At 36.1% G+C, this 25,561-nt stretch overlaps 2 protein-coding genes across 2 annotated transcripts; both read left to right on the forward strand.

Moving 5' to 3' along the window:
- The first annotated feature begins 997 nt into the window (after positions 1–997).
- Positions 998–10,170, forward strand: LOC104235946 (receptor-like protein 4). Its single transcript, XM_009789784.2, has 9 exons — positions 998–1,282; positions 2,458–3,516; positions 3,785–3,932; positions 7,490–7,561; positions 7,779–7,850; positions 8,598–8,669; positions 8,747–8,824; positions 9,335–9,516; positions 9,783–10,170. Exons 1-9 carry the CDS (start codon positions 1,210–1,212, stop codon positions 9,902–9,904), a joined length of 1,878 nt encoding a protein of 625 aa, XP_009788086.1. The 5' UTR covers positions 998–1,209; the 3' UTR covers positions 9,905–10,170.
- Positions 10,171–14,932: 4,762 nt separating this feature from the next.
- On the forward strand, positions 14,933–15,936 carry LOC104235947 (ethylene-responsive transcription factor 12). The gene has a single exon (XM_009789785.2). The coding sequence runs from the start codon at positions 15,031–15,033 to the stop codon at positions 15,523–15,525; it is 495 nt and encodes a 164-aa protein (XP_009788087.1). The 5' UTR covers positions 14,933–15,030; the 3' UTR covers positions 15,526–15,936.
- Positions 15,937–25,561: the final 9,625 nt, after the last annotated feature.

Genomic DNA, 25,561 nt, shown 5'->3' on the forward strand with positions numbered 1-25,561 from the left:
TAACAGAAGAGTTAAAAAAAATCTTGCCGTAAGAATAAAGAAAGCAAATTCAAATTGCAGGACTACAATGGCTAAAGCTTGAGAAAACAAACTTTTAGTTGTTTTTTTGTTCATTCTTTTTATATAAAGAGGTAAATAAACTTTCAGTTCCGAAAGAAATATATAAAAAAGTATAAATTTAGTAAATTATTTTCAGATTATTGTCTAGTGTTGTTTCACTATTATCGACTTATTATTAGTTTACTACGAACCGAAAAATCGAACCAAACCGAACCAAACCAATGACAACCAAACCGATGGTTTGTATTTAATTTGGTTTGGTTTTAATATTAAAATTTTAAAAACCGATTAAATTGGTTTGGTTTTGATTTTAATCAAAAACCGATCAAACCGAACCGTGAACACCCCTAATCTAGCCATATTGCGCAGGTCCATGCTCATCCCATGCACTTGCATCACGTGGCTTTGTCGAGATTAACCTCAATACTATAGTTTGTCTTTGTGATAACCGCTATTTATTTGATAAAGAATTATTCAATCTAATTATTCTCAAAAAAAGTTAAATAACTTACTTTAGATATTAGTGTATCACTCCTATGATTTACTAATTTTACCAGCAAAATTAATGTAATATGTCCAGTACAATAATACTAAATTACTAATACGATAGCTTAATTGCAACGATACTCATTATTTGCTATAAAAGTAAGCTTAATATTTTATTTGTTTGCACTAAATTTTTTTTTTGTATATTAATCATTTAAATTTAATCACATACTTAGGAAAATAGAATATAGTAAAGGCTAATTTTTTTTCCTTTGATTAGTTGATTCCACATGTTTTGTCTTTATGAAACAAAGGTCTTTCAACAACTTAATTTTATTAGAAAACCATATTAGTATTAAATCATAATGTCTTATGATTGAAGCTTTGCGATGCACGTGACACCTCAGCAGCTGGTAGACTTATAACAATGGCCCCCTTCATTTCACGGGTCAATATCATAGAAGAATGATATAAAAAAAAGAAAGAAATATTCGACTTTCCTTTACTCTCATACCTGCACAACTCGTCTCTACAGATTATGAATTTATGGTAAGTGCCCACAAAACCACAAGGGAAGTACAAGATTTGAGTGTGAATGCAATGAGTTTGTAGGGGGAAAACACAAGAAATTGGAGGAAGCCCAAGTAGCATTTGGAGTTCAAAATGATGAGATTCCACTATGGTTTCTTCTTCCTTTGCTTCTGCTTGGGTCTTCAGCTTGTCTGCTCTCGCCGTGGTCAGCCCTTTTTCTGTGCTTCTATTGTGAAAATGGGTCAAGCATTTTACTGGTTTTTTTTTCTTCTTTTACTATGAACACTACTGGATCTATGTGGTTTAGTTACTCGACTAAAATTTACTAACTTACAAGTAGTTGTTATTATTATAATTATTATTTTTTAATTCTATGGATTTGTCTAGAAGTAGTAATGGAAATTGTGTTGCTCATTGATTGTGATTTTGCGATGGACTTGCTTCGTTTTTGTTCTATCGTTATTGATTTTTTAATATAGTTTGAATATACTGATTTAGCTTATTAGTTCTTCTGCTTCTGTTCCTGAGTTTATATTTTGAATCGTTTTTTTTCGGCTGACCTTTTAAGCTATAGTGATCCTTAAAAGAAGTTATGGGTAGTGTATAACTGCGGTTCAATTTTCCCGAATCAGTTTGGAACAATTGCGGTTAGCTATATGAATCTTTTATATTGGTTCCACTCTACTCAGGTCCATTTCATTCCAATACTAGATCTTTTGCCTTTTAAGTCGATTTGAGGGCTCTGTTAATCTCACATTTGTCCTTACACGGATTAGTATTCTCTAAATGAATAAACTTTCTTAAATGCTAGGTGTTGTTCTAGCAACACCTTTTGTCATTGCTAGGTGTTGCATTTAGTTGTTCTAGGTTGCCTTTGTCCTTCGGTTGAAGGTTGGAACTTTGAAGTGGGGGTGTGAGAGGGAGTAAACATGATTTTTTTCAGGTGAAACGAGCAAATAAGGGTAGAGTCGAAAAGCTGTTAAGCCTCCTTAGATCTACTTTATGCTCGGTAACAATAAGCTTTTAACTGCAACCAAATCAAGGTAACATTAGTGAAAAATAAACATTATTCCACCTAAAAATTTCAAGCTGCTCCTGCTCCCTCTTACGTGTATAGTCTGATAAATTCAAGTACCTTTCCGAGCACATTTTTTCCCCATAAGAATAAGCTTTCAAGTGCATTCAATCGGTGTAACATTAGTGAAGATTAAAAGTTAGTCCCCCGCTGATATTCGAGTTGGACTTGCTTCCTCTTTAGTGTACCTGTTCTGCCTTTTCTGGATACCTAGCGCTTTTATTCCATGATATTCATAAACTTGGTGCTAATGATTAGGCTCTTCAAGTTGGTATTTCGTTCACTAAACTGTTTACTCACTGCAGAGCCATATGTAATGCGAATAAGCTGTGGAGCTCGACATGATGTTCATACTGTCCCTACAAATACCCGCTGGTATAAGGATTTTGCATATACAGGAGGGATACCTACCAACGGAACACGCCCAAGTTTCCTTACACCTCCTCTCACTATGCTGCGGTATTTCCCTTTATCGGAGGGACCTGAGAATTGTTATAATATCAACAGAGTGCCCCATGGCCACTACTCAGTGAGAATATTCTTTGGATTGGTTGCAGAACCAAGCTTTGATAACGAACCACTGTTTGATGTTTCTGTTGAAGGCACCTTGGTTTATTCTTTGCCATCTGGTTGGAGCAATCATGACGATGAACAAGCATTTGTTGAAACAGTTGTTTTTCTTGATGATGGTACTGCCTCTCTTTGCTTCCATAGCACGGGTCACGGAGATCCTGCTATACTTGCAATTGAAATTCTCCAAGTAGATGGCAAAGCATACTATTTTGGTCCTGACTTTGGTGAAGGGACAATTATTAGAACTGTTAAAAGACTCAGCTGTGGTGCTCAGACTTCAAAGTTTGATGTTGACTACAGTGGGGATCACTGGGGGGGAGATCGTTTTTGGAGTTCAATCAAGACCTTTGGTCAGAATTCTGATCGCCCAATTTCTACCAAGAATAGTACAAAATTAGCTTCCAAAGCACCAAACTTCTATCCAGAAGCACTTTACCAAACTGCTCTTCTTAGTACTGACAATGAGCCAGAATTAACATACACAATGGATGTTGATCCCAACAAACATTACTCTGTTTGGTTGCACTTTGCGGAAATTGATCCTTCAGTTACAGCCGTGGGACAGAGGGTCATGGACATCTCTATCAATGGTGACACTAAATTTCAAGATGTTGACATTGTGAAGATGGCTGGGGGTGTTAACAGTGCCCTTGTGCTGAATACAACAGTTGTAGTCAGTGGCAGGACCTTGACAATCACATTGCGTCCAACAAATGGGACTCATGCCATAATTAGTGCCATTGAAATTTTTGAGATTATAATTGCTGAATCTAAGACATTACCTGACGAAGGTAAATAAGTTAAAGTTTTACACTTCATGTTTCTTGGATGCTTGTTCAGCGCTTAAAGTGGGAAAGAAAGATGTAATCTAAAGTTTGTACAAGTTTTACCAATGGGATAGCTTTCTCGCTTTGTTATGCTATAGAAAGGGGCCAAGAGTAGTTCTGTATTCCTTTTTGACTCATTGGTTCAGCTTGTGCCATTAACATTCTACTGCTCTGATTGTAGAAGTTACCTGACCTATTATTGATACTATTTTATCCTTCTTTACTTCTGCAGTCAAGGGTTTGCAGTCACTAAAGAATGCACTTGGACTTCCCCTTCGACTTGGATGGAATGGTGATCCATGTGTGCCCCAACAACATCCCTGGAGTGGAGCAGATTGTCAATTGGACAAAGCTAGCAATAAATGGGTCATCGATGGGCTGTACGTAATTAAGCTTTCTCTTTACAGAAATTTCTATCTATATGTATGCTTTTGTAGTCGGGCATAAGGTGTACATATGGGCATATTTAGATATAACTTACCCACACCCATGTATTTCGCTTGTATTCTTCAGTCAAGTTGCCCACCTCAATCTATAGGTTTTGGTTGATAAGTTTCTGGACGACTTGGTGAATTATCTGATTAACACAATTATTAATTCACCCAAGATAAATAGCAACCCTCCCCAAGGAAATCAGTAAAAGAGGTGGGGCAGCTTTAGATTCACTTTTCTTAATATAGAAAAATGAATCTAAACATATGCTCTCACACAAAAAACTCATTTTCTTTGTATTCTTTCCTCAAGTTCTACACCCAATCTTGTCGGAATTTATTTAGAGTGATTCAAAAATTTAATGTGCCTGCTGTTGAAAAGGCACAACATTTTCTGAAAGATATATCCAATTTTATAGGACATAGGACATATCTATTCATTAATTGAAGATTGTAGGGCACATCTATTCATTAATTGAAGAGATGTATTCAATCCTTGTTTGTTGATTAAATGTTCTTCTTAGTGTTCCATCTCTAATGTTTTTTTAAAAATCTAACATGTTTCTGGTGGTAAGTTGTTTACAACTTGTCTTTCTCTGCTTTGTGTGTAATTCACTAATTAACACGTTCATTACACAAAGTAGGGAAAGCCAAGTCGAGTGTGTGAAAGGAAGTTTTGACAATGAGGTTTAATATTGAGATTGTGAGCAAAAGCCAAGGACTACGGGGATGCCAGAAAGGGGGCTGTGAAAGAGGGTGGTGAGAAAGAATGGTGGAAGTGGCCAGAAAAGGGGAGTTGTGGCAATGCGGGAAGGCTTGGGTAATATATAAGAGGGGGATGAGGAAGAGGAAGAGGAAGAGGAGTGAGCTGATTCATTGTGGAGATTCAGCGCGCATTCTCTAACTAGACCAGAAAGCCCATGTGGAATTGGGTAAGAGCGTAGCACTGAATTAGTCAGGACATCTGGTTTACTTTTGTTTTAGCCTTTTAGGTGATGTAGTGGTAACCATGCTTAATAAGAACTGTAGGGACGGGCTGATTGCTCCTTTGTTTATGAAGTATGGATTTTATCGAGAAGCATCCAGGAGACGCAGAGAAGTACAAATGGTGATCAGAGTACAAAAAGATGATATTAGCTCCTGTACAATTACACTTTTAACTCATAAATTCAAGGAGCTAAGAAAATCCATAAATTGATCTAATTTATTTCCATTGCTCAGCTTACACCAACAAAAAGATTTAGCAAGTATTGAAAGAATGGCTGGGAGCCTGGGTGTTGAAATCCCAGCAAAATATCTCTGGTTTTGATCTTATTCCATATACACCAAAAATGCAGGTTGGTACCATCTGCTACAACCTTTTGATGTACATTCCAACTCTTCATTGTCCCATCCATTTTATGCATCTTTCATTTTGTAAGGCATCACCCAGTATACCGCAAAAAGATTCTAGAATATGTCCCAAGCATCCTTTGCAGCAGTAAAGTGAAGGACATCTTCAGCTTCCATGCACATATAGCATCTCTGGCCCAAGATAAATCCTCTCTTGCTGTGGTTAATCTTATGTTAGGCAGGCTTCTGGCTCAAGCTACGTTTGTTGGTGCCTTTGTTTCCCATATCAGCTTCCACTGTCACTTGTCAACTATCTTATGATTTGTTGAATGTTATAACTTATACCACGCTTTCATAGTGAACTGTCCAGTATCATTGCTGTCACTTCATCCTGTCTTTCCTCTGAGAGTTTGTTGTCACTTGTCCCAGCTTGGTCGTCAATTCCATTAAGCCACTCGGTTTCCAGTCTGGCAATTACTACTAAATATTGTGTTCAAGAATTACCGCCTTTACATTGTATAATACTGGCCTGAGGGTATCTCACAAACGGGAATAATTCAATGAATTCCTCTTTTTGTGGGCTGCTCCCGACCCATTTATCATGCAAAACACTGATATTTTCACCATTACCCACTTCAAAGTAGACATTTGAGCTGAACTCCTCCCACAGTTTACTTATATACCTCCAAGGTCCTGCCCCATATGGAGGTGAAGTTATCTTCGGGCACCAGCGACTCTCTTCACCATATTTAGCTATGATCACCCTCCTCCGGTAAGCATTGTCAATTATACTCCCACAGCCACTTCATTAGCAAGCCTCTATTATGGATTTCTAGATTTCTGATCCCAAGATCTCCACTTTTTAGGTAAAATGAGTACCCATTACTCCATTAGATCACATGAGCTGGTTGTTATGGAGATGGAGATCTAATTCTCTAAGTAAACCAGAAAGCCCATGTGGAGTTGGAGGAGGATAGCAGTTGAATTCGTCAGGAATTTCTGTTTTTCCTGTAAGCTCAGGCAAAGTACAAACTACTCCACCTTTAAAAAGTTTGCCATCCCTAGCTGTCATGTCAAATTTGTATTTGAGCATCAAATTATTATTTTTAATCTATCACTTCTATTCCCTTTTTAGTTTATCCGTAAAAGGATGACACCTTTCTGTATTTAAAACAATTAAACTTTAAACTTCCCATTGTACCTATAGTGAGATGATTTATAGCCACACAAGTATCTATGACATGTGTTAGACCAAAAGTTTCAAAAGTCTTCCTTTCTTCCTATAATTCCGTGCTACGAAAACTCTGTGCCCTGTCAAACACCAATCACTTAAAATGGGACGAAGGGAGTAGGTCTTTGAAATCTAAAATAATTCATGTGATATCGATAGTTTAATAGGCTTTTGTTTGTGATACAGATAGTTTTATCTCTTTACTATAACTTCTTACTTTTATAATTGGCCAGTTTTAAACAAAGTAAGATGAAGTGTTTGTTAGTTAAACCTTCAACTGTTACAAATTATCATAATTCATATATTTTTAATCTCATTTCTTGGTTCTACTATGACAATATAATAATGTATTTTGTTATCAAGAATCCCAATCCCAACTTGTAATTTTTTCATTAAAAAAACGTATGTTGTTATCAAGATGCCTTGTTTGGTGTCCCCGTTTCCCAATATCTGCAGGATTAACATGCCTATGCTTTCATATTGTGTGGTATTTTCTTGCAAGCTTTTGTGTAATGAATGTCTTCGGAGGAGCCACATATTTGTCGCAAATCCTGTTATTAGAATAGTAAAGCATGGTGTCTCCATTGCTTCTGTTCTAATTCATAGTCTCTATGAACTTTTTTTTTATAAGGTAAAACACTTGATTGGTTCATTTCAACTTTATTTTTCTTGAAGTGTGCATTAACTTTGTTACTATTTTCTAGATAACATGTTCCCTCTTGTAATTTAACCGCTTCTGTCTGAAAATGTTCCCCTTTATCCCTTCTCAAAAAAAATATTCCCCCTTATCTTTACATTCTTCAGTACAGGTTTTTGACCAAATTCTATACTTGTCTACCATCTATATTGGCTTTTCTTGACACTGTGTGAATGCATTGAGCTTCTTTTGTATGATCATTATTAACTCCATTTCTTTTTCCAACTGTTTTACCTGCAAGGTCAGTGGCTTGGACAACCAAGGTTTAAGGGGTTTCTTACCAAATGAAATATCTCGATTGCGTCATCTTCAGAGCATGTAAGTTAGAAACACAGCTGGCAAGTGCCTTCTGTTTTCAGAATATATGTTGCCAAAGACAAATACATGTTCCCGAAACATCTTTTGGCACCGCATCCTTCTCAAATCTTCTAAAGCATCCCACTTTTCTGGATGCTCTATTCTTACATGTAGCATTGGAACGACCATTTCTAAATATGATCTCCTTTGACCATGCTTTCCTTGTGTGCTTTTACAGAAATCTAAGTGGAAACAGCATTCACGGGGCTATTCCCGTGGCATTAGGAACGATAACTAGTCTGCAGACATTGTGAGTAAAGCTTTCAGAGTTCATGTGCTTTTCAGAATTAATTTCTGTATTCTTTCTGCCAGAGTAATTGATAATCAAATTTGAAAGTAAGGGGTTTCTCAATTTTACCTTTTGAGGAGTGTTAAAGCATATGACTGGTTGTTCTCTTTCAGTAATACCATAGCCCATTGTTCTTAAAGTGGTGCTGGTTTTTGCGCAGCATTATGGTTATTCATTAGGAATGAACTTGAAGAATAGGTTCCTAGTTTTGCGAATAGGAATAAGGAATAAGAGATGATATCTCGTTTCTCTTTGCTAGTAATGGTACAAGGGGAAGACTGATGATTTTAATAATTTTGTGGATTGTGAATTACAAGTCATATTGCTCATCGTTGTTATCTTTATGGGAGAATAGATTATAGTTGTAGTTTTTTGATAATGGCGGTATCTAGGCCAGATCTAGTGTAGATGAGAAGAAATAATCTAGTGTTATTTGTCTCCGCTGGGACTTGAACCCTAGTCTCACTACATTGACTGCTCGGCGACACCCTTGGGTGCGGAAAGAATGCAATATTTTGTGTATTAGAACAGACAGTATTACTTTTATTGAATCAAAGTGCCCCTACGATTGCTCAAGACGTCTCTTTTCAACTAGAAATGACATAAGATCATCTTGTTCTTTATCAAACTAGTGAAGGATATTCCATTAGTAATGAAAAAAGTGTTGGATCTTACCTGGTGAGTGGCTAATAAAAATTTGCACTACAGGGATCTCTCTTTCAATTTCTTCAATGGATCAATTCCTGAAAGCCTTGGGCAATTGACCTCATTACGAACACTGTAAGATACTTCAGCTTTTGATCAGTTGGGGACAAAAGAATGATGATAAAGAGCACTAAATTACTGGTTTGTTACAGGAATCTCAATGGCAACTCACTCTCTGGAAGGGTTCCTGCTGCATTAGGTGGAAGGCTCTTGCACAGAGCTAGCTTCAAGTATGTTTCCTATTATCATCATATTATTTGGCACAGTGCTTGTTCTTTGTGAAGCATCCTTTTAATATTCTATCAGATATGTAGCATATAAAGGTGTTTTCTTTTATGAATTTCTTGTAGTCGCTCTTATTCGCCCTTTTTGTGGTGCAAATAACTATATAATGCGCAGCATCATGATTCCTTATGCCTTAAGAACATTGCTGTGCTTGGGAGTTGCCTGATCATTTCCCAGCTGTCCTTATCATGATTATGCTGCCTGGAGTCTGGATAAGTTCCTTAGCCCAGACTATTTCCGCTAGCATGTACCAGTTTTATCCAAAATATGATGGCCTCGACCTAGCCTTTGAAGTATCCCTATAGCTGCAATCAGCAACCTTGTATTTTAGGCTGAGAAATGTAATTAAAATTTTTAGGGGCGTGTACCATGTGGTTTAATTGAAAAGCTGCAAAATTTCTGGCTTGTTGTTTCAGTAATCTATGGCAAAAATAACTTACGATGGATGCTTCCAGTTTCACTGATAATGCAGGCATTTGTGGTATTCCGGGATTACCAACATGTGGAACCCATCTTACGGTTGGAGCGAAAATTGGGATTGGCTTAGGAGCATGTGCAGCTATCCTTCTTATTGCTACCTGCATAACATGCTGGTGGAAGAGACGGCAGAACATCCTCCGAGCTCAGAGGATTGCTGGTAAGATATTCTCATTTCAAACATTTGTTGACTCTGGAATCTGGATTGGTTACATGTTATGCTTTAACCCTCAATTAAGGCCACCTTCAAATACATTGCCTATGTTTTGTTTCTAATCTGCACCTGTAGAAAATTGAAATTTTGCCTATATACATTGAATGTGAGATGAAAATGGGGAAGTATAGAATCCATTTTTTTCCTTCTAAAATATGCTTGATTATGGATGGATCATTCTGCGTTAAAAAGGCTTTTCCATTTTTATCTAGCGAGAGACGCTCCTTATGCGAAGTCAAGGACCAGTTTCAATCGAGATGTACAAATGTCAAGAAGCCATAGTCACGAACATACTCGAACAGCTGCTGAGAATGGACCTCCCTTGCTTACCTGACTGATTAGTAAACAAGATTGCCAGATGCAATGCTACTGAAATTGTTTTTGTGACTGGAAAGATGTGAATACTGAGCATAGAAGATAGTTCAAATGGTTTTGCATTTAATGCATCTTATCGTCAGATACGTATTTACAGATCTTGGAGGAATAGAAAGAACGTTGTATATTGCTCGCACTTTCTATAGTTTTGATTAAAGACACCATGTAGCATATAACTGTTAATTTGATGAATTGAAGATGAAAATGCCTTTTTTGCCCTAGTAATTTTACTTTTGTTCTTGTTAAGATTTTGTTGTAGCCTTTTCACCCCTTTTTTCTTCTCAATGCACACCTGTATCTTTAAGGGCTAATATGTAATTACAACATATGAACTGGTTTTTTCATTGCAAAGCTAATGTTGACAACAAAAAGGACCAACACTAACTTTCCTTAAGTTAAGACAAATAATACTTGTGTCCAAATTGTATAACCGTTTTTTTCAATTTTGAAATGTTCCATTAAGTTTGACACCATTTTACTTATACAATTCAAAGTAAATCAACATCACACTTATCGTATTTAGTCAAATACCTCCAGTTAAATGTGACAGATAAAGTTGTATGAATTAAAGACATTAATAGTTATTTGATTTGGTCGTTGATATAAAAATGTAGTTCGAGGTGAAGTTTAGAGAAGAAAGTCTTCAACAAAGACCGGAAATTGTAATTTACAGTAAAAATTAAGAAAGGTGTTCAAGAATTTACCGGCTCTTTTGCGCATACCACGGAGGAATGAGGATGACAGGCGTTTTGTCCACTTCTAGGTGATCAAAGACAAAATAAACATTGAGGGGTCCTTTGATTATCGGAATACGAATAATAATTTTGGAATAAATTTTGAAATTGTATTTACTTTATATTTGATTAAGGATATTAATTAATATAGATTAAAATTGTACTAATTATCCTATATAAAAAATGGGATAACAAATCCTATGAGATAATGTCCTTGCATATCCCATAATTGAACCAAACGGTCTCTAAATGATTATACCTACTATAATATAACTAAAAAACTATACGTTGTGTACTTGGCGAAATTATTCCTATCTTTTATATATATATATATTATTGAAAAGTCAAATATTTCAAAAAAAAAAAATTAATTCGTAGTAATTTTTCTCTAATTTCTAATGAGATCTTTGAAAAATTCTAAAACAAATGTCTAGATGTTATGAAATATATATTACAATGGATGTTCATAACTCCTAAAAATTAATACTCATATTCTTCTTTATTATATCCATAACCCTCACTACTCTAACATACATGATTGTAACCCGCATGCCCCCCCCCCTCATGATTGTCCATAATCTCAAATACTTAATGTCATATTTATGATATTCTTTTGTATGCCTGTAAGTAATATTATAAATAAAGGATGAGAAGTAATATTGTTCATACTCCAGAACACTTGAAAAATAAGAATGAATTTTTTTTATAGTCACACAAATATTATGGTCCACAAAATTTTTATCCCTAAAGTTTATAAAATTATATATTTTAAAAGACATTTTTTTTAAATCTTGTGCCAAATCAAATTATTGCATCTAAATTGAAACAAAAAAAGTAATATATTTAACTTTCCTGCTCCTAAGTCGTTATTGTTTGAAGAAAAAAGAAAGGCACGTGGGAAGACAACTTTGGCGTTAGTGGGGGGCAGAAAAATAAAAATAAAAATAGATAAACAGTGACGCCACCGAAGAAAAACAGGAAAACCAAACCAACACTCAAAGGCAGAAAAAAAGAACACGTCTGACCTCAGCAGCAGCAGCACTCATAAAATCAGAAAATCATAATCTCTCTGTGTATGTGTGGTTTCTGCTGAGTTGTTGTGTCTTTCTGACTCTGACTCTGGTCCACCACCGCCCCAAAAACCGAGTCAATAAAGTAAAAGAAGTGAAAAACACACACAGATATATTTGACTAAATAGGCTCCACATTTGGTTTGGCCCCTAAACCCCAACATCAACACCTCTGTCTCCTTCTACTCAGACACCACCTACTCCTATTACCCCTTCCTCCACGTGGGGGCCTGACATTTCCTCCTATCACCCTTTGCCTCACCAAAGGATTGTGTATTCTACTGCGCGCTTATCCATTCATTTCTCGACACCTCACCTACCACCTTAGTACTGTCTTGTTCTTTTCTTGACGAGCATTATTACTTGCCGTTCAATTCCACACCTTTTTTTTTTTTGGCTTAAAAGGATTAAAATACGTTAAGAAATGTTATTCGTTCGATAATATTACATTAAAATGTAACAAAAACTTAACTGAAGTATGAAAAACAATTTCCTTCCGGCCAAACTACCGTAGAAGTTATTACCAACCAATAAAATTGTGACAAAAATTATTCACATTCAATATTTACTATATAAGCAAAACATGCAATTTTTTGATAGATTCCCATGACCTTTAGCACTCTTTTTGTTTTTTGCGATGTTACTATTTGTAAATATGTTGGTTATCTTTGTGCTGTTAATGCCAAGTGACGAAACCGAGGTCCCATTATTTTTTAAAAATTAGAGTAACGAAAGATGCAGTACAACTTTCCTTGTAAGATTTAACTTTTAATCTGCAAAATGTATATTTAAATAAACACAGTACATTAATATTCCAATGCCACAGTTGCAGGCCTTCAATAACATCGCGTGTTATGCAAAATGCACAACGCGACAAGGATATTCTCTTATAAATATGCCTGACAAGAATATTGAAAATAATGCAATAATAAACAATAGGAAAAAGTAAAAGAGAAAAAGGGATGGAGGCGCCGCTGAACAGAGAGCCGTACAGGGAGTAGCTAGGGCCTTGTAGTAGGGGGGTTTATAGGGCTGATGTAATAATAAGACTGTCTTTGCAACATTATAATAATGGAAAATTATTACTATGTGGAGAGAAAGTCTTCAACATGACAAAACCCTAAGGGGCACACAAATAGAGAAATCAGAGATAGATACAGATTCACACGCCCGACTGTGTGACACGTCTTATCAGCCGGCTGCTCCTCCTTTTCCTTTTTCTATCTTTATTTATTTATACTCACTCCACCTACTTATACTACAACTCAAAATACATACTAATAACCGTGTATTCTTTTTAATTTTCTTTTGGTGGAAAAATAAACTATACTACAACTCAAAATACATATTACAACTTTTTTTTTATCTTATTTTAAATCACTCCTAATATAGAAGAATCTATAGTGTTTTTATATTTTTCCCTCTAGTATGATTCAAACTCAAAATTTAACGATCGTAAGTAGAAATATTTTATCAACTGAGCAAGCTCCACTTATCCATACTTCTATTCCATTGTCCATCATAAAGGAGAGAAAATTAAAGGACAATTGCAAAAATGAATTCTACAATCTAATTCCCCCACGTGATTGGTGCAAGTTAATTACTCTTTTAGAATGATACTATACCCATCAACCTATCACCGGAATTCAACTTCGTTGAAAATTGGATGTAAGAAAATAACATCACATGTTGTATTGGGACTTTAGACTGTTTCTTAGTCTTATCAATTCTGGAAGTCTCTTAAAGATACGTGGTGCAAATGAAGATTAATTGAATCTACCTTTATAATTAGTATAAGGTTGCGAGAACATAGACAACAGCCAAGACAAAAATAATAAGAGCAACAACAATTTCTTTTTCGAAAATATTGACTTGACTTGTGACTTCTTCAATTCTGAAAAATTCAAGAAGCTGTAGTAGAAATTGTACTTCTCGACGAAAGCAAAATTAGAAATAGAAGCACGAAAATTATTACATTTTTTACGAATTATCCTTCCTCTCATCATGATTTAGTATTAAAATTTAACCTTTCCAACCAATTTGTAGTAGTTCTATTTTAGGACCCTACTATTTTAACTCAAATTTATCAAATTGTGCGTTTTCACATTTTTTATACGTAGAAGTTTAAAATAAATTTCTTTAGAGATACACCAATTAATTAAAAGAACAAACTATAAATTTAATGTTACCAAACTAATCATTCTTATACTAAGCTTAATTTATTAATTATTCTTACCTCTATTAATCCTTTAGAATAAGCTTACATTCCAATAATATACTCTCTCCGTTTTAATTTATGTGAACCTATTTCCTTTTTAGTCCGTGCTAAAAAGAATGATCTCTTTCCTTATTTGAAAACAATTTAACTTTATACAATGATTTATAGCTATACAAAATATATGTGCCTCATTTTATACCACAAGATCAAAAAAAAAATTTCTTTTTATAAACTCCGTGCCCAGTCAAATGGGTTCACCTAAATTGAAACAGAGGGAGTATATATATATATATATATTTTAGCACAATGGAGATCAATGGTGTAGACATGATGAGACAACATAGACATTAGTGACACAGAATGACTTAAAAATCCATGGTAAAAGTACGGCAAAAATTATACAAAATAATTATACAAAATCCTATTGCATGATATTAATTCAAATATACTATTCCATCCGTTTCAATTTATGTGAATCTGTTTGATTAGACACAAAATTTAAGAAAAAATAAAAACTTTTGAAATTTATGGTCCTAAACAAAGCAAAAAGGGGCCTAGAGTATTTGTGTAGTTATAAAAGCTTCTCATTAAGGGTAGAATTATAAGTTTAAGCTAAATTGTTACCAAATTTAAAAAAGAATTACTTTTTTAGAATAGACCAAAAAAAATAGGTTTACAAAAACTTTGACAGACCAAGATTAATCAATACATATTTCATCTTGTTAAATCTCTTATACTAACTATTACCATAAGTTAGGCATAACTTGATGTAAATGTCGAAATTGTAATAAAGCTTTTACCGCAGTGATACCAATAGTATAGGAGTATATTTTAATGGTTGAAAGAGTTAAGAGAGGTCGTGCCGTCCAGCCGACGATTACGGGTGTCTCCGTGGGCCCCTTTTTATCTTTTCCACTTTTACGACTGCTATTCCAAATATACTCTATACGCTTGCTCTTTTTATGTCCCCAAACCCCACACACATTCACTCTCTCTCTCTCACTAAACAATTTCACCTTCATCTTCTTCTCCTCCTTTCTCTCTCTAAATTCCCACCATTTCCATGGCTGCAACTCGTGAAGGTCATTACAGAGGAGTAAGAAAGCGTCCATGGGGTCGTTACGCAGCTGAGATACGTGACCCTTGGAAGAAGACACGTGTTTGGTTAGGCACTTTTGATACACCTGAAGAAGCTGCTCTTGCTTACGACGGCGCCGCTCGTTCTCTCCGCGGTGCTAAAGCCAGAACCAACTTCCCGGCGGCGCCTCCTCTTCCTTTTGACCTCAACCTTAATCCCTCAGTTGATCATCATCACCGATTGACTTCTTCTTCTTCGTCCTCCGCCCGTAGGCTTATGAATATAGGAGAGTTCTTACAAGTTGGTCATCCAGTACTCAAAGACGTCGTTGGACCGCCGCCGCCTCCAGTATTTAACTTGCCGGTCTCCGGCGTAGCTCCGGCAAAGGAGAATGAGAGTGGCCCCGCCGCCAAGTATTTTGGGATTGTGAGACGTGGGTTGCCTATTGACTTGAATGAACCGCCGCCGTTGTGGATGTGAAGCCGGCTATGACTTCTTAGTGTAATTCCTAGTTTTCTTTTTTCGTTCTCTCTATTTTCAAGCTTTTGAGAGAAGGGTAAGTTCTACTAATGAAGAAAAGAAAAAAAAAAGAGAAAAAGAAGTTTCCTTGAGGTATTTATGTTATTACGTACGAGGAAGCATTATTATGTATATACATGTTTCTTGTATTTTAGATCCTTTTCTATCTTTTTTGTAGAATGGTTATCATAAAACTGTGCCCAAGACTTTGTGGTCTAATTTCATCGTTTTCTTGTGTTTCTGTACCTAACATGTTTACATTTATTCATCTATATTTATTACAATATACATGTACGTTGAAAGTGTGTATTTAAGTTGTGTGTACGTGCGTACATATATAAAATTAAATACCTACACACAACTTGAGCTTCATTCAGTGTGTGTATATATTTGGCGATATAAAAAGTAGTCCAATACCTGGACATTTGCTTCAGCCGAAGAATAGTTGTACGATGGATTATTCTACCACTGACTTTCTGTCCTATTAGGATAACGTTGGTAAATTTATGTACAAAACATTAGATACAAAAAAGAATTAAAAAGAGGAGAAAAGAAAAATAATGTACTAAAGTGTAAAACATTGTATAATAATAGTAACATTTTTAGAAATAGTAAAGGTTCTTGGTTTTTACAGTTTAGATGGAGTTGGTGGCTGTATAAACGGATGAATAAAGTAATATATTAGGAGTACAAGGTTTTTGAGCAAAGTTTCACATACGTCAAGAAAAAGAAAATCAGAAAAAGACATATTTCTTCTTGTTCTTTATCTAGTTTTATTTTGTGTTGTGTTGTGTGTGTGGGGGGGGGGGGAAGGGGGTAGATTTTGGAGACATAATCTTTAATTTCGCCTTTTAAGGTGGCGCATGGAAGAGCATTACAATTACTCTTAGTATAGGAAAAGGGTAAAAGCAGAAAGGTGACTAGTGTAGTAGAGTATTTATTATAGTAGCAACTAGGGTAAAAAAATGTTACTGTACATATTATCAAAAGATCTGCTTACTCATTCTCCAAACAGTGCGAATTTAAAATGAAAAGTCCCTTTAAGACAATATTGTACACAGCAGAAAGAATTCTTTTTCAGCTATAACTTTCAATAAGAGCAGGCTGTTCGTTCAGCTTTTCTCTTCTTCCCATTATTAATGTTAGTAGTAGAATAATTCATCATCCGTCGTTCAGCTTTTCTCATATTCTATCCATGCTAATTAAGTATAATTATATGTACTTATCTTTTAAATAACGTGATATTCTGAAATTTTTGACTATGTAATTGTTATATATAAAAGTTAAATTCCAATTATTTGACAATCTTATGTACGCCATGGTGCAACTGGCCGAAACAAAAAGGGGCTGTTTATTTGCCATTTTATTTTTCTAATTACGTCATATTCTGGTACTACTAGGTAAGGGGTCCATTTGTTTGTGAGCATGGGCGAAGCTACATGTTGTAAAGGTGGTCAACTGATCACCCTTCGTCAGAAAATTATACTGCATGTATAGGTAAAATATTAGATTTTAGAGGTATATAACACAAATTGAACACTCTTTCTCGGAGATTTTTTTCACTTCTTTCAAGTTTGAACACCCTTGAGTAAATTCCTGGCTTCGCCACTGTTTGTGAGTACGTGTTAAAAAGAGATTATTAAGTTTATAAATTATCCATGACATGGAGTGCTAACGGTTTATAAAATGGTGGATGATTGATAGAGACGATCGACGAGGATTTTAGATCACTAAGAATATAAATCATCCCAGAAGTTTGTGATGTTAATGGATAAAATGCATGGTTCCTTTCAAGAAAAGGTGAACTTATTATGTTTGGGTGAAAATCAGTGTAACTTCTATCGAACTCGAACTTTATTTATTAGGAAAAAAACCTTTCATATTTTAATAAATTGTAACTATATATGTATCACTTTGACAGTAAATGTAATGAATACTGGCAGTAGTTTCTTCAGCAGCTATTAATTAGAGTCCGATTGGGATAATGGTAGCATAAGTTATGTTCTAATGCTTTGCTTTTTTACGTTCTACAAATGGTTCTTTAAAAAAAAATTGGAGAGTAATGTATACGAGTAAAATCGGGGTAATGAGCACTCCGATTTTCAGGTGGGGCGAACGAAGTGAGGGCATAACTGTACGTAATTGAAATCGAAGCCGATGCCGCCCGTATCACAGCCCAAACAAAACACCTGCCCCTGGAGCCATCAAGACCATGCCCTCGAACCCGATTCGAATAACAAGACCTCGGAGACCGTTGCTAAACGTCCGCACACGATTAACAAAAGGCCGTATTATCCGTGCCCGACCAGATCTCACGGCGTGAATCTTGGCCCATATCAGCAGTTGATCATTAATTTGCGAAAAGGAAGATCTTTACCTTTCTTAGAATTGTACTTAAGGGTAAACTCCCCTACTATAGAAATGGGAGGTTTATTATTCAATACAGACTCTGTAACACGCATACCAAGGCAATATACATCTGTTTTCTCTATTTCTAAAAGTTATTCAAAGTTCTTCATAAGTGTTGGCTCGGAACCGAAGGCAGGCTTCTTCACTACTAGAAATTCGTAAAAAACTGACCACGGTCGACCGACCAAAGTTGGTCGGTTTTTCAAATATTTTTTTTACGAAATCGCCCAACTTTGGTCGGTTTTCTATGGCGCAAAAATGCAAAAAACTATTTTTGAGTCCCGCAAAATTTATTTTTCAAGAAACCAACCAACTTTGGTCGATTTTTCATTTAAAATAAATTAAAATTAATATTAAAAAAATCGACCAAAATCGGTCGGTTGATTTGGCCGGTCATTTTAAAAAACCAACCGAATTCGGTCGGTAATTTTATTTTTTAATAAAACCGACCAACTTTGGTCGGTTATTTTCGTGCGAAAATACAATTAAAGAGTATAAATGAAATAAAAGACAGTCTTAAAATATAATGCACCAATGGCCTAGTGGTAGAATAGTATCTTGCCACTGTACAGACCCCGGTTCGATTCCCAAATGATGCATTTTTTAATTACATAATTAAAATACCGCCCAACTTTGGTCGGTTTTTTCGGCAATTTTTTTTTGAATTTAATTGACTAACCAAAGTTGGTCGGTAATTTACGATCAACTTTGGTTGGTATGACCTTCCGACCTTCAAAATACCGACCACACGTTAATGGTATCGTTTTGGACGGTTATTGGCTATTACCGACCAACTTTGGTCAGTTTTTTTGGACGATTTTTGCCGAATTTCTAGTAGTGTTTGTTAAGATTTTACCCGAGCCCGAATTCATAATCGTCATTGTTTTGGCTATTTATTCTATATTTTATTTACTTATCTAACGTCCTTAATCACTTGTATTGAATTGACCAACATATTCTTAAAACCGCGTATAAATTCAATTGTTATCTGTTTTTAAGGGTAAACAGTTTGGCGTCCACCGTGGAGCTAAGGATAATAGTGGTAATTTGATACAAATTTTCATAACACACTATATATTATGCTTGTTCTTTAAAATTTTAATTTTAGATGTACCTAAGTATGTCAAACTCTCAGTCTGCTCACTTCAACATTGATATTGATTCTGGCCATCATGGCGAAAACAACAACATAGCACCTAGCAACGAGGTGTCTCATGCTGATCCTAACAGAGTCCCTGTTACAGACCCAATTGATGCCTGTGCTCGAAATAACCTCGAGGGGAAGGGGTTAGACACCCCTTTCGATCCACAACAGTAGGTCCCGACCAAACTTATACTTGTGTGAATTGGTCCTTTTAACAAATAGTTTAAACACATATTTGCAAATAAAGGCATGTTTTGGCATTTTAAGCACATGTATGATTCAAGTAATTAAACAAAAGGAAAATACTTGAACAAGTGGCACATATATAAAGGAAAGTAAAAATTTAAACATCGAAAATTGGGAAAGAGGGGTCCTAGGTTGGTTAGCCTACAAGATCACCCCACACAATGTCTGGTAATCACTCCTCGATGAGGGGCTACATGTGACATTAGCGCGTAGTCATCATATCCTTACTACCCAATTTCGTCCCATTGGTCGTAGCCTAAAGCGTTCTAATAACCTTGATAGATGCCTATGCGTGCACTACCCGTCCCTTCCTCGTGACCCTGGAGGTATTTAGGACCTCTAATTTTAGGTCGTTCTAGACCATCCTAAGGTTTTTAAAGGAGAAAAATCAAGGCGTTAATCAAAACCGTTAGGACTGCACATAAAGAGGGAACAATTAAAGGTTCACATTTACCTCCACAAACATAACAAGCAAGTGGACGTCTCAAATAACAGTTTCAAGTATTTAAGAGAAAATCCTTGAACATGATATCTAGGTGAGCAGAAAATATAAGGCATTGAATTAGGACTGAAGTGTCAAAGACCTATTCAGCTTGCCTACTAATTTTTGACCTATTAAATCTGAGCAGTCTCAAATAACAAAGCGCAGTTTTATAGTTGCAGGATTTTAATCGCCCTAGAGGCTTGCCTAAACGCACAACAGTGACATCCTAAAAGCATAGTATCTATGTTGATTAGGAATGCAGTAAAACAGTAAAATGATTTTTAAACGACAACTTGAGATCCTATAGGCATGCTTTCTAGCAGTATTAATTTTAAGACAGTGTTTGAAAACTTATTAAAGAAGCAGACATATTAATTAATTAAGCCAAGTCAGAATATATAAACACGAATTTGAACTGATTTATTTAACTAAACCTGTTTTAAGTTCTATAGGCATGATTTCTACTAGAGCTGATTCTAATTCCTATAGGCATGGTATCTAATTATTAAAAAGCTGACTTTTGAACTTACAGGCATGATTTCTAAGGAGACGAATTTGAATACATGTTGTAATGAAAACTGAACTTCAATTACTTTACACTCTATAGGCATGATATCTAATTATAAAGTTGATTTTAACCCTATAGGCATGATCTCTATTATTAAAGCCATTTAGATCCTATAAACAGGGTTTCTAATTATGTGGAAGTAAAGCAAACATAACAAATACATCTAAATCAACATGGACCCTATAGGCATGGTATCTACCCAATTTATCCAATATATATAACTACCCCCTCTTTTCACTAATCACCCCACTGTTTGTTTACAATAATTATTACAGATCAATTAAATGAAAAATTTACATAAATAGAACAGAAGTTAGTCTATAGGGAGCCTGCAGTAGGCCCAAATGACTTCCAAGCCTCCAATAACCTCAAATGCCCAAAGTTCCATAGCCAATTTCATGTCTAGGTGTGTTAGAGTTCCCTAAGGACCTCAATGATCCCAGGCAGTGCTCACACCTAGACCTTTTCTCAAATAATAACTAATTTAGGTGCAGTGTGGAAAGGCCAGCTCTGACATGCCAGAGTTCAGAGAGATCTCCAGGATCTCAAGGCAATACACATATCAGAGGGGCTGAACCTAGTATTCTAAGAGTGAAGTGAGAGTGCTTGACATAGTTTTGAAAAGGTTTTGAAAATAGTACAGAGATGACTTTAGAAGTAAAAAAGGTTTTTCAGAAATAGGAAATAGTTTGGTGGTAAAAGATAGCTTGAGCAGGGTACCAAAATAGCATACAATCAATTGGTCATAAAACATCCAGATTCAGAAAACACCTAACAATCAGATCCCACATGAGGATAAAGGGATTGGGGCACATAAGAGTCACATTGGGGTACATGGATAGGGTATAGGGGAAACATTTAGCCAACAAAACTGCATAAAACACTTAGGGTCTTAGAGACTTAGCAGGCTAAACATGGACAGTAAGTAGTTAAGACATAGATCATAGTTGTAATATAGGAAGCCTGACATGTCTTGAACATGATTAAACATACAGTTTAGACATACTAGACAAAGAAGTAAGCAGGAAAGAGTGCAGAATATAAAGCATACATTGAACAGGACAGAGTTTAGACATGCTGAGCAAAGAAGTAAACAAGAATACAAGTTGAATTCATAACTGATGAACTAGTGCAGGAATGAAACACATAGGGTTTGGATTTCAAAACTTAACTAGAGACATACTAGTTGAAGAAAAGAGTGCAGAATATAAAGCAGATGAAGTTCCAATATCTAGCCTTGGTTTTCAGCCGGCTAGACCAGTGAATATCACAAGTAGAAGAGGAGAAAAGAAAGCTTTAGAGTGTAAGTGTGCCTTTTGTGAACTAATGTTCTGTTTTAAAGTAAGAATATGAGAGTGCTTGTATAGCAGTTCGAGGGTAGAGTCAATAAGGTAAAAGAATTAGAAATCAGCAATTAAGGGCAATCAGGACCCAATCATATAAGGAGTTCAGAATAGACTCCTTTAATTAGGGGCAATTAGCCAAACGGTAACAACATGGGTTTAATTAAGGCAAAAAAGACCAAACCATACCAAATAAAGAATCAGTAAGAATCCCAAAGTTATATGGGCAAGCAATTAAGCAGAGACGACCAATTAAAGGAAGTAAATAAAGTCTATGCATACCAATTTTTAACGGAGTAATCAATTAGCCAGAATTTCAAGGTAACACTGATTTCTAGAAAGAATATATATCAATTCCCATAAATAAAAACTAAACTAAGTAAAATTTCACAGAAACATAGAACTTAGTTGGAACAAATTAGGTTAGAACCCTAATAAGGCCCAGTTAGAGGGAAAATCACAAAAGAGTCAACAAGTTTAGCAGATAAGGTAAGAAATGAATAGTCAGGATGAACAAAAACATATAGAATCAATGAAAAGTTGAATTAAGAATCTCAGTAGAGGCATATTAGGGTAAGAAAACCACGAACATTCAAATGGCTTAAGAGAAATCACAAGAACCAAAGCAAGAACACAGTCTATATACCAACACTTAGAAACCAAACGAAGAACGTCACAAAACTAGGGCTTTCAGTACAAGCGAGTTAAGGTTGTAGCAAACTTACAAATCAGTCAAAACACATGAGAAGCAGAAGATCAAACACTCAAAAAAAAATCATCAAATATTTTGTAAAAGAAATTTCTGGAAACCCTAGTTTAGAAAAAGATGAAAATCACTTGAAAATTATACGATTCTTGTAAAAAATCTCAAGGTTGTTATAAAACTCATATGAAACAAGTCCAAATCATCTCAGATCTGTACATATCTAAGAGGTTTAGAAGAAAGAGATTAGGGTTTCGAGGAGAACAACACAGAGGTGAAGAAACATGCTTAGAAACCCATAGATCATAGTCAATATAGAACGACCTTACTCGGAATCATACTGGAACGGTCGGAAACGGGCGAGAAATGGACCATAGATGCAAGCCAACTGACCCTGGTCCCTTGAGGACCCTGGAGATGGCAATACCAACATGAGGGAGGCCATTAGAGCCTGGGGGTTGGTGAGAAATCATCATAGATAGCCATAGGTGAGTGTCAGTGAGGTTCGATTAGGGTTAGGTTTGAAAGCGTTTGAGAGAAGAAAGAGATTTCAGGGCGGCGGACGGTGGAAATGAAAGGGTTTGGGGGGGGGGGGTTGTTTGCTTTATTTTAGGTAAGGGTTTTTTGTGGCCGTTGATCTCTATGATCAACGACCGAGATTAAATAGGTTTTGGGCCGGATCGGGTAGCTAGGTTTGGGCTGGGTAAATTCAAATTTAAATTGGACTGGTATTGGGTTGAAATAGGCTAAAATTGAAATAAAAATAAGCCAGGTTTTAAATAGCCACTTTTAATAGTTACATAATTTATAAAAATAGTAAATGAGTTCCAAAAAATATTTTCGTGTACTAAAATAATTTAAAATAGTTGTTTAACATTTTAAAAATATAAAAGACCATTTTATGCATAAATAATGTAATTATGCATTAGTACTATTATTGCAAATATGTGCAATTTAGCCTAAAAATGTAAATATAATTACAAAAAATACACTAAAAATATAACACTATTTTGGCATAAATAAAGAATTCAAATGACTAAATTATCACAAAAGTAATTTGAAGGATAATTGTTGGATATTTTATAAATAAAAGAGAAGAAATAAATTGATTTGGAGCTTTTAAAATTATGAAAAAAATTATAAAAAGTGTTTATGCATGCTTATAACTGCATATGTGCTATTTTGAAAGTATATATATATATATATAAAAATTGGGTATCAACAATGCCAGCTCACATGTGGCCATCGATTCCAACCTGCAGACCGACCTTGAGAACAGCGTTCACGGGGGAGCCCGACCAACGACTCGAGGTACCCCGAAGGTGAAGACGACATGATCAATCTGCGAGTGATCTTCGAGATGTTACAGACCTAACAAGCGGTGATAGCACAACTACATAATCAAAGTCGCGCCCCCAGCAGTGTTGAACACGAACCATTCAGGGAAAACGCCCGAAGAATTGAGCAAGTCACAGAAAGGCCGGGTGAAGCTGAATCCGGGACCAACCCCGAGATAATAAAGATGCTTGAGAAACTGATAAAGTGGGTGGAATTGGGGGAGAAGAAAATTGAGGCAAAAAAATGGATACCTATAACTCTAGAGTTGATCAAATCCCAGGAGCAACCCGGATATTGAAAGACTTGGACTCCAAGAAATTTGTCAAAAAACCCTTCCCTCTAAGCGCGACATCGAAGTGAATCCCAAAGAAGTTCTGTATGCCCGATATTTTGAAGTATAATGGATCCTCGATCCAAATGAGCACATGACCTCCTACACGTGTGCCATCAAGGGAAACGACCTAGAAGATGATGAGATCGAGTCGGTTTTGCTGAAAAAGTTTGGAGAAACCCTGTCAAAAGGAGCAATCATATGGTATCACAACTAACCCCCAAATTTGATTGATTCGTTTGCTATGCTTGCAGATGCCTATGTAAAAGCACATGTCGAGGACATCACAGTCGAGACCAGAAAATCGTACCTTTTCAAAGTAAAACCAAGAGATAACGAAATGCTCAGGGAATTCGTATCGAGGTCTCAAATAGAACAGATGGACCTGCCTCTAGTCGCGGATGATTAGACCATTGAGGCATTCACTCAAGGACTCAACCTTCGAAGCTCATTAGATTTACAACAATTGAAATAAAATTTGATAGAGTACCCGGCGGTACCTTGGGCCGACGTACATAACAGGTATTAGTCGAAAATTAGAGTTGAGGACGATCAGCTCGAGGCCCTTTCCGGGTCCGCTTATACTGTTAGAACTAATGACAGGTCTAAGTGAGTCGTTCATCATTAACCAAGATCGAACAGAGACCGGTATCAATCGTATAATGAAGACTGAAGGGGTAACAGATCTGGGCATAACCCTGCGAGAAACGAAAAAAGGAATAATCGAAGCCACACTAGTCGGGGACTTATGTGCAAAAACAGATTCGACAGGCCATTCGGGGCCAGGGAGGCACTGAGTTCATCAGAATACAACTTCAGTGTCGATGATGCCAACATCGTATCTGCCATCAGGCACATCAATGATACCAAATGGCCTCGGCCATTGAAGTCTAACCCTACCCAGAGAGACCCTAAATTGATGTGTAAGTATTGTGGCACTCACGGCCATAGAACCGAGTATTGCCGATAGTTGAGGGAAGAAGTGGCCCTGTTATTCAATAACTGGCATCTCTGAGAATTTCTGTGTGATCGATCCAAAAATCACTTTCGGAATAGGGACTCCAACAAACAGACAGAACAAGAGGAACCTCAACATGTTATCAACATGATCGTTAGAGGGGTCGATGTCCCCCAGGGATCCATACTAAAGCGCACTAAGTTGTACATCACAAGGGAGAAACAAACCCGAGATTACATCATGGAAGGAACTGTTTCGTTTAGCGATGACGATACTGAAGGCATCGTACAACCACACAATGATGCACCGGTATATCCGTACTTATAAATAAATTTCGAGTCAAACGCGTTTTGATTGATCTAGGTAGCTCGGCCAAGATCATCAGATTGAGGGTCGTGTAACAGTCGGGTCTAGAAAACCAGGTAGTGTCGGCAGCTCGAGTGTTGAACGGATTCAACATGGCATGTGAAGTA

Source organism: Nicotiana sylvestris, chromosome 2, assembly GCF_000393655.2.
Source record: "Nicotiana sylvestris chromosome 2, ASM39365v2, whole genome shotgun sequence".
Classification (NCBI taxonomy): Eukaryota; Viridiplantae; Streptophyta; class Magnoliopsida; order Solanales; family Solanaceae; genus Nicotiana; species Nicotiana sylvestris.

Excerpts from the sequence above, each read along its gene's own strand:
- LOC104235946 (XM_009789784.2), top strand. The coding sequence starts at position 1,210 with ATGATGAGATTCCACTATGGTTTCTTCTTCCTTTGCTTCTGCTTGGGT. Across the intron at positions 3,517-3,784 it reads TAAGACATTACCTGACGAAG|TCAAGGGTTTGCAGTCACTA; the intron begins GTAAATAAGTTA and ends TTACTTCTGCAG. Across the intron at positions 3,933-7,489 it reads AAATGGGTCATCGATGGGCT|TGGCTTGGACAACCAAGGTT; the intron begins GTACGTAATTAA and ends CTGCAAGGTCAG.
- LOC104235947 (XM_009789785.2), top strand. The coding sequence starts at position 15,031 with ATGGCTGCAACTCGTGAAGGTCATTACAGAGGAGTAAGAAAGCGTCCA.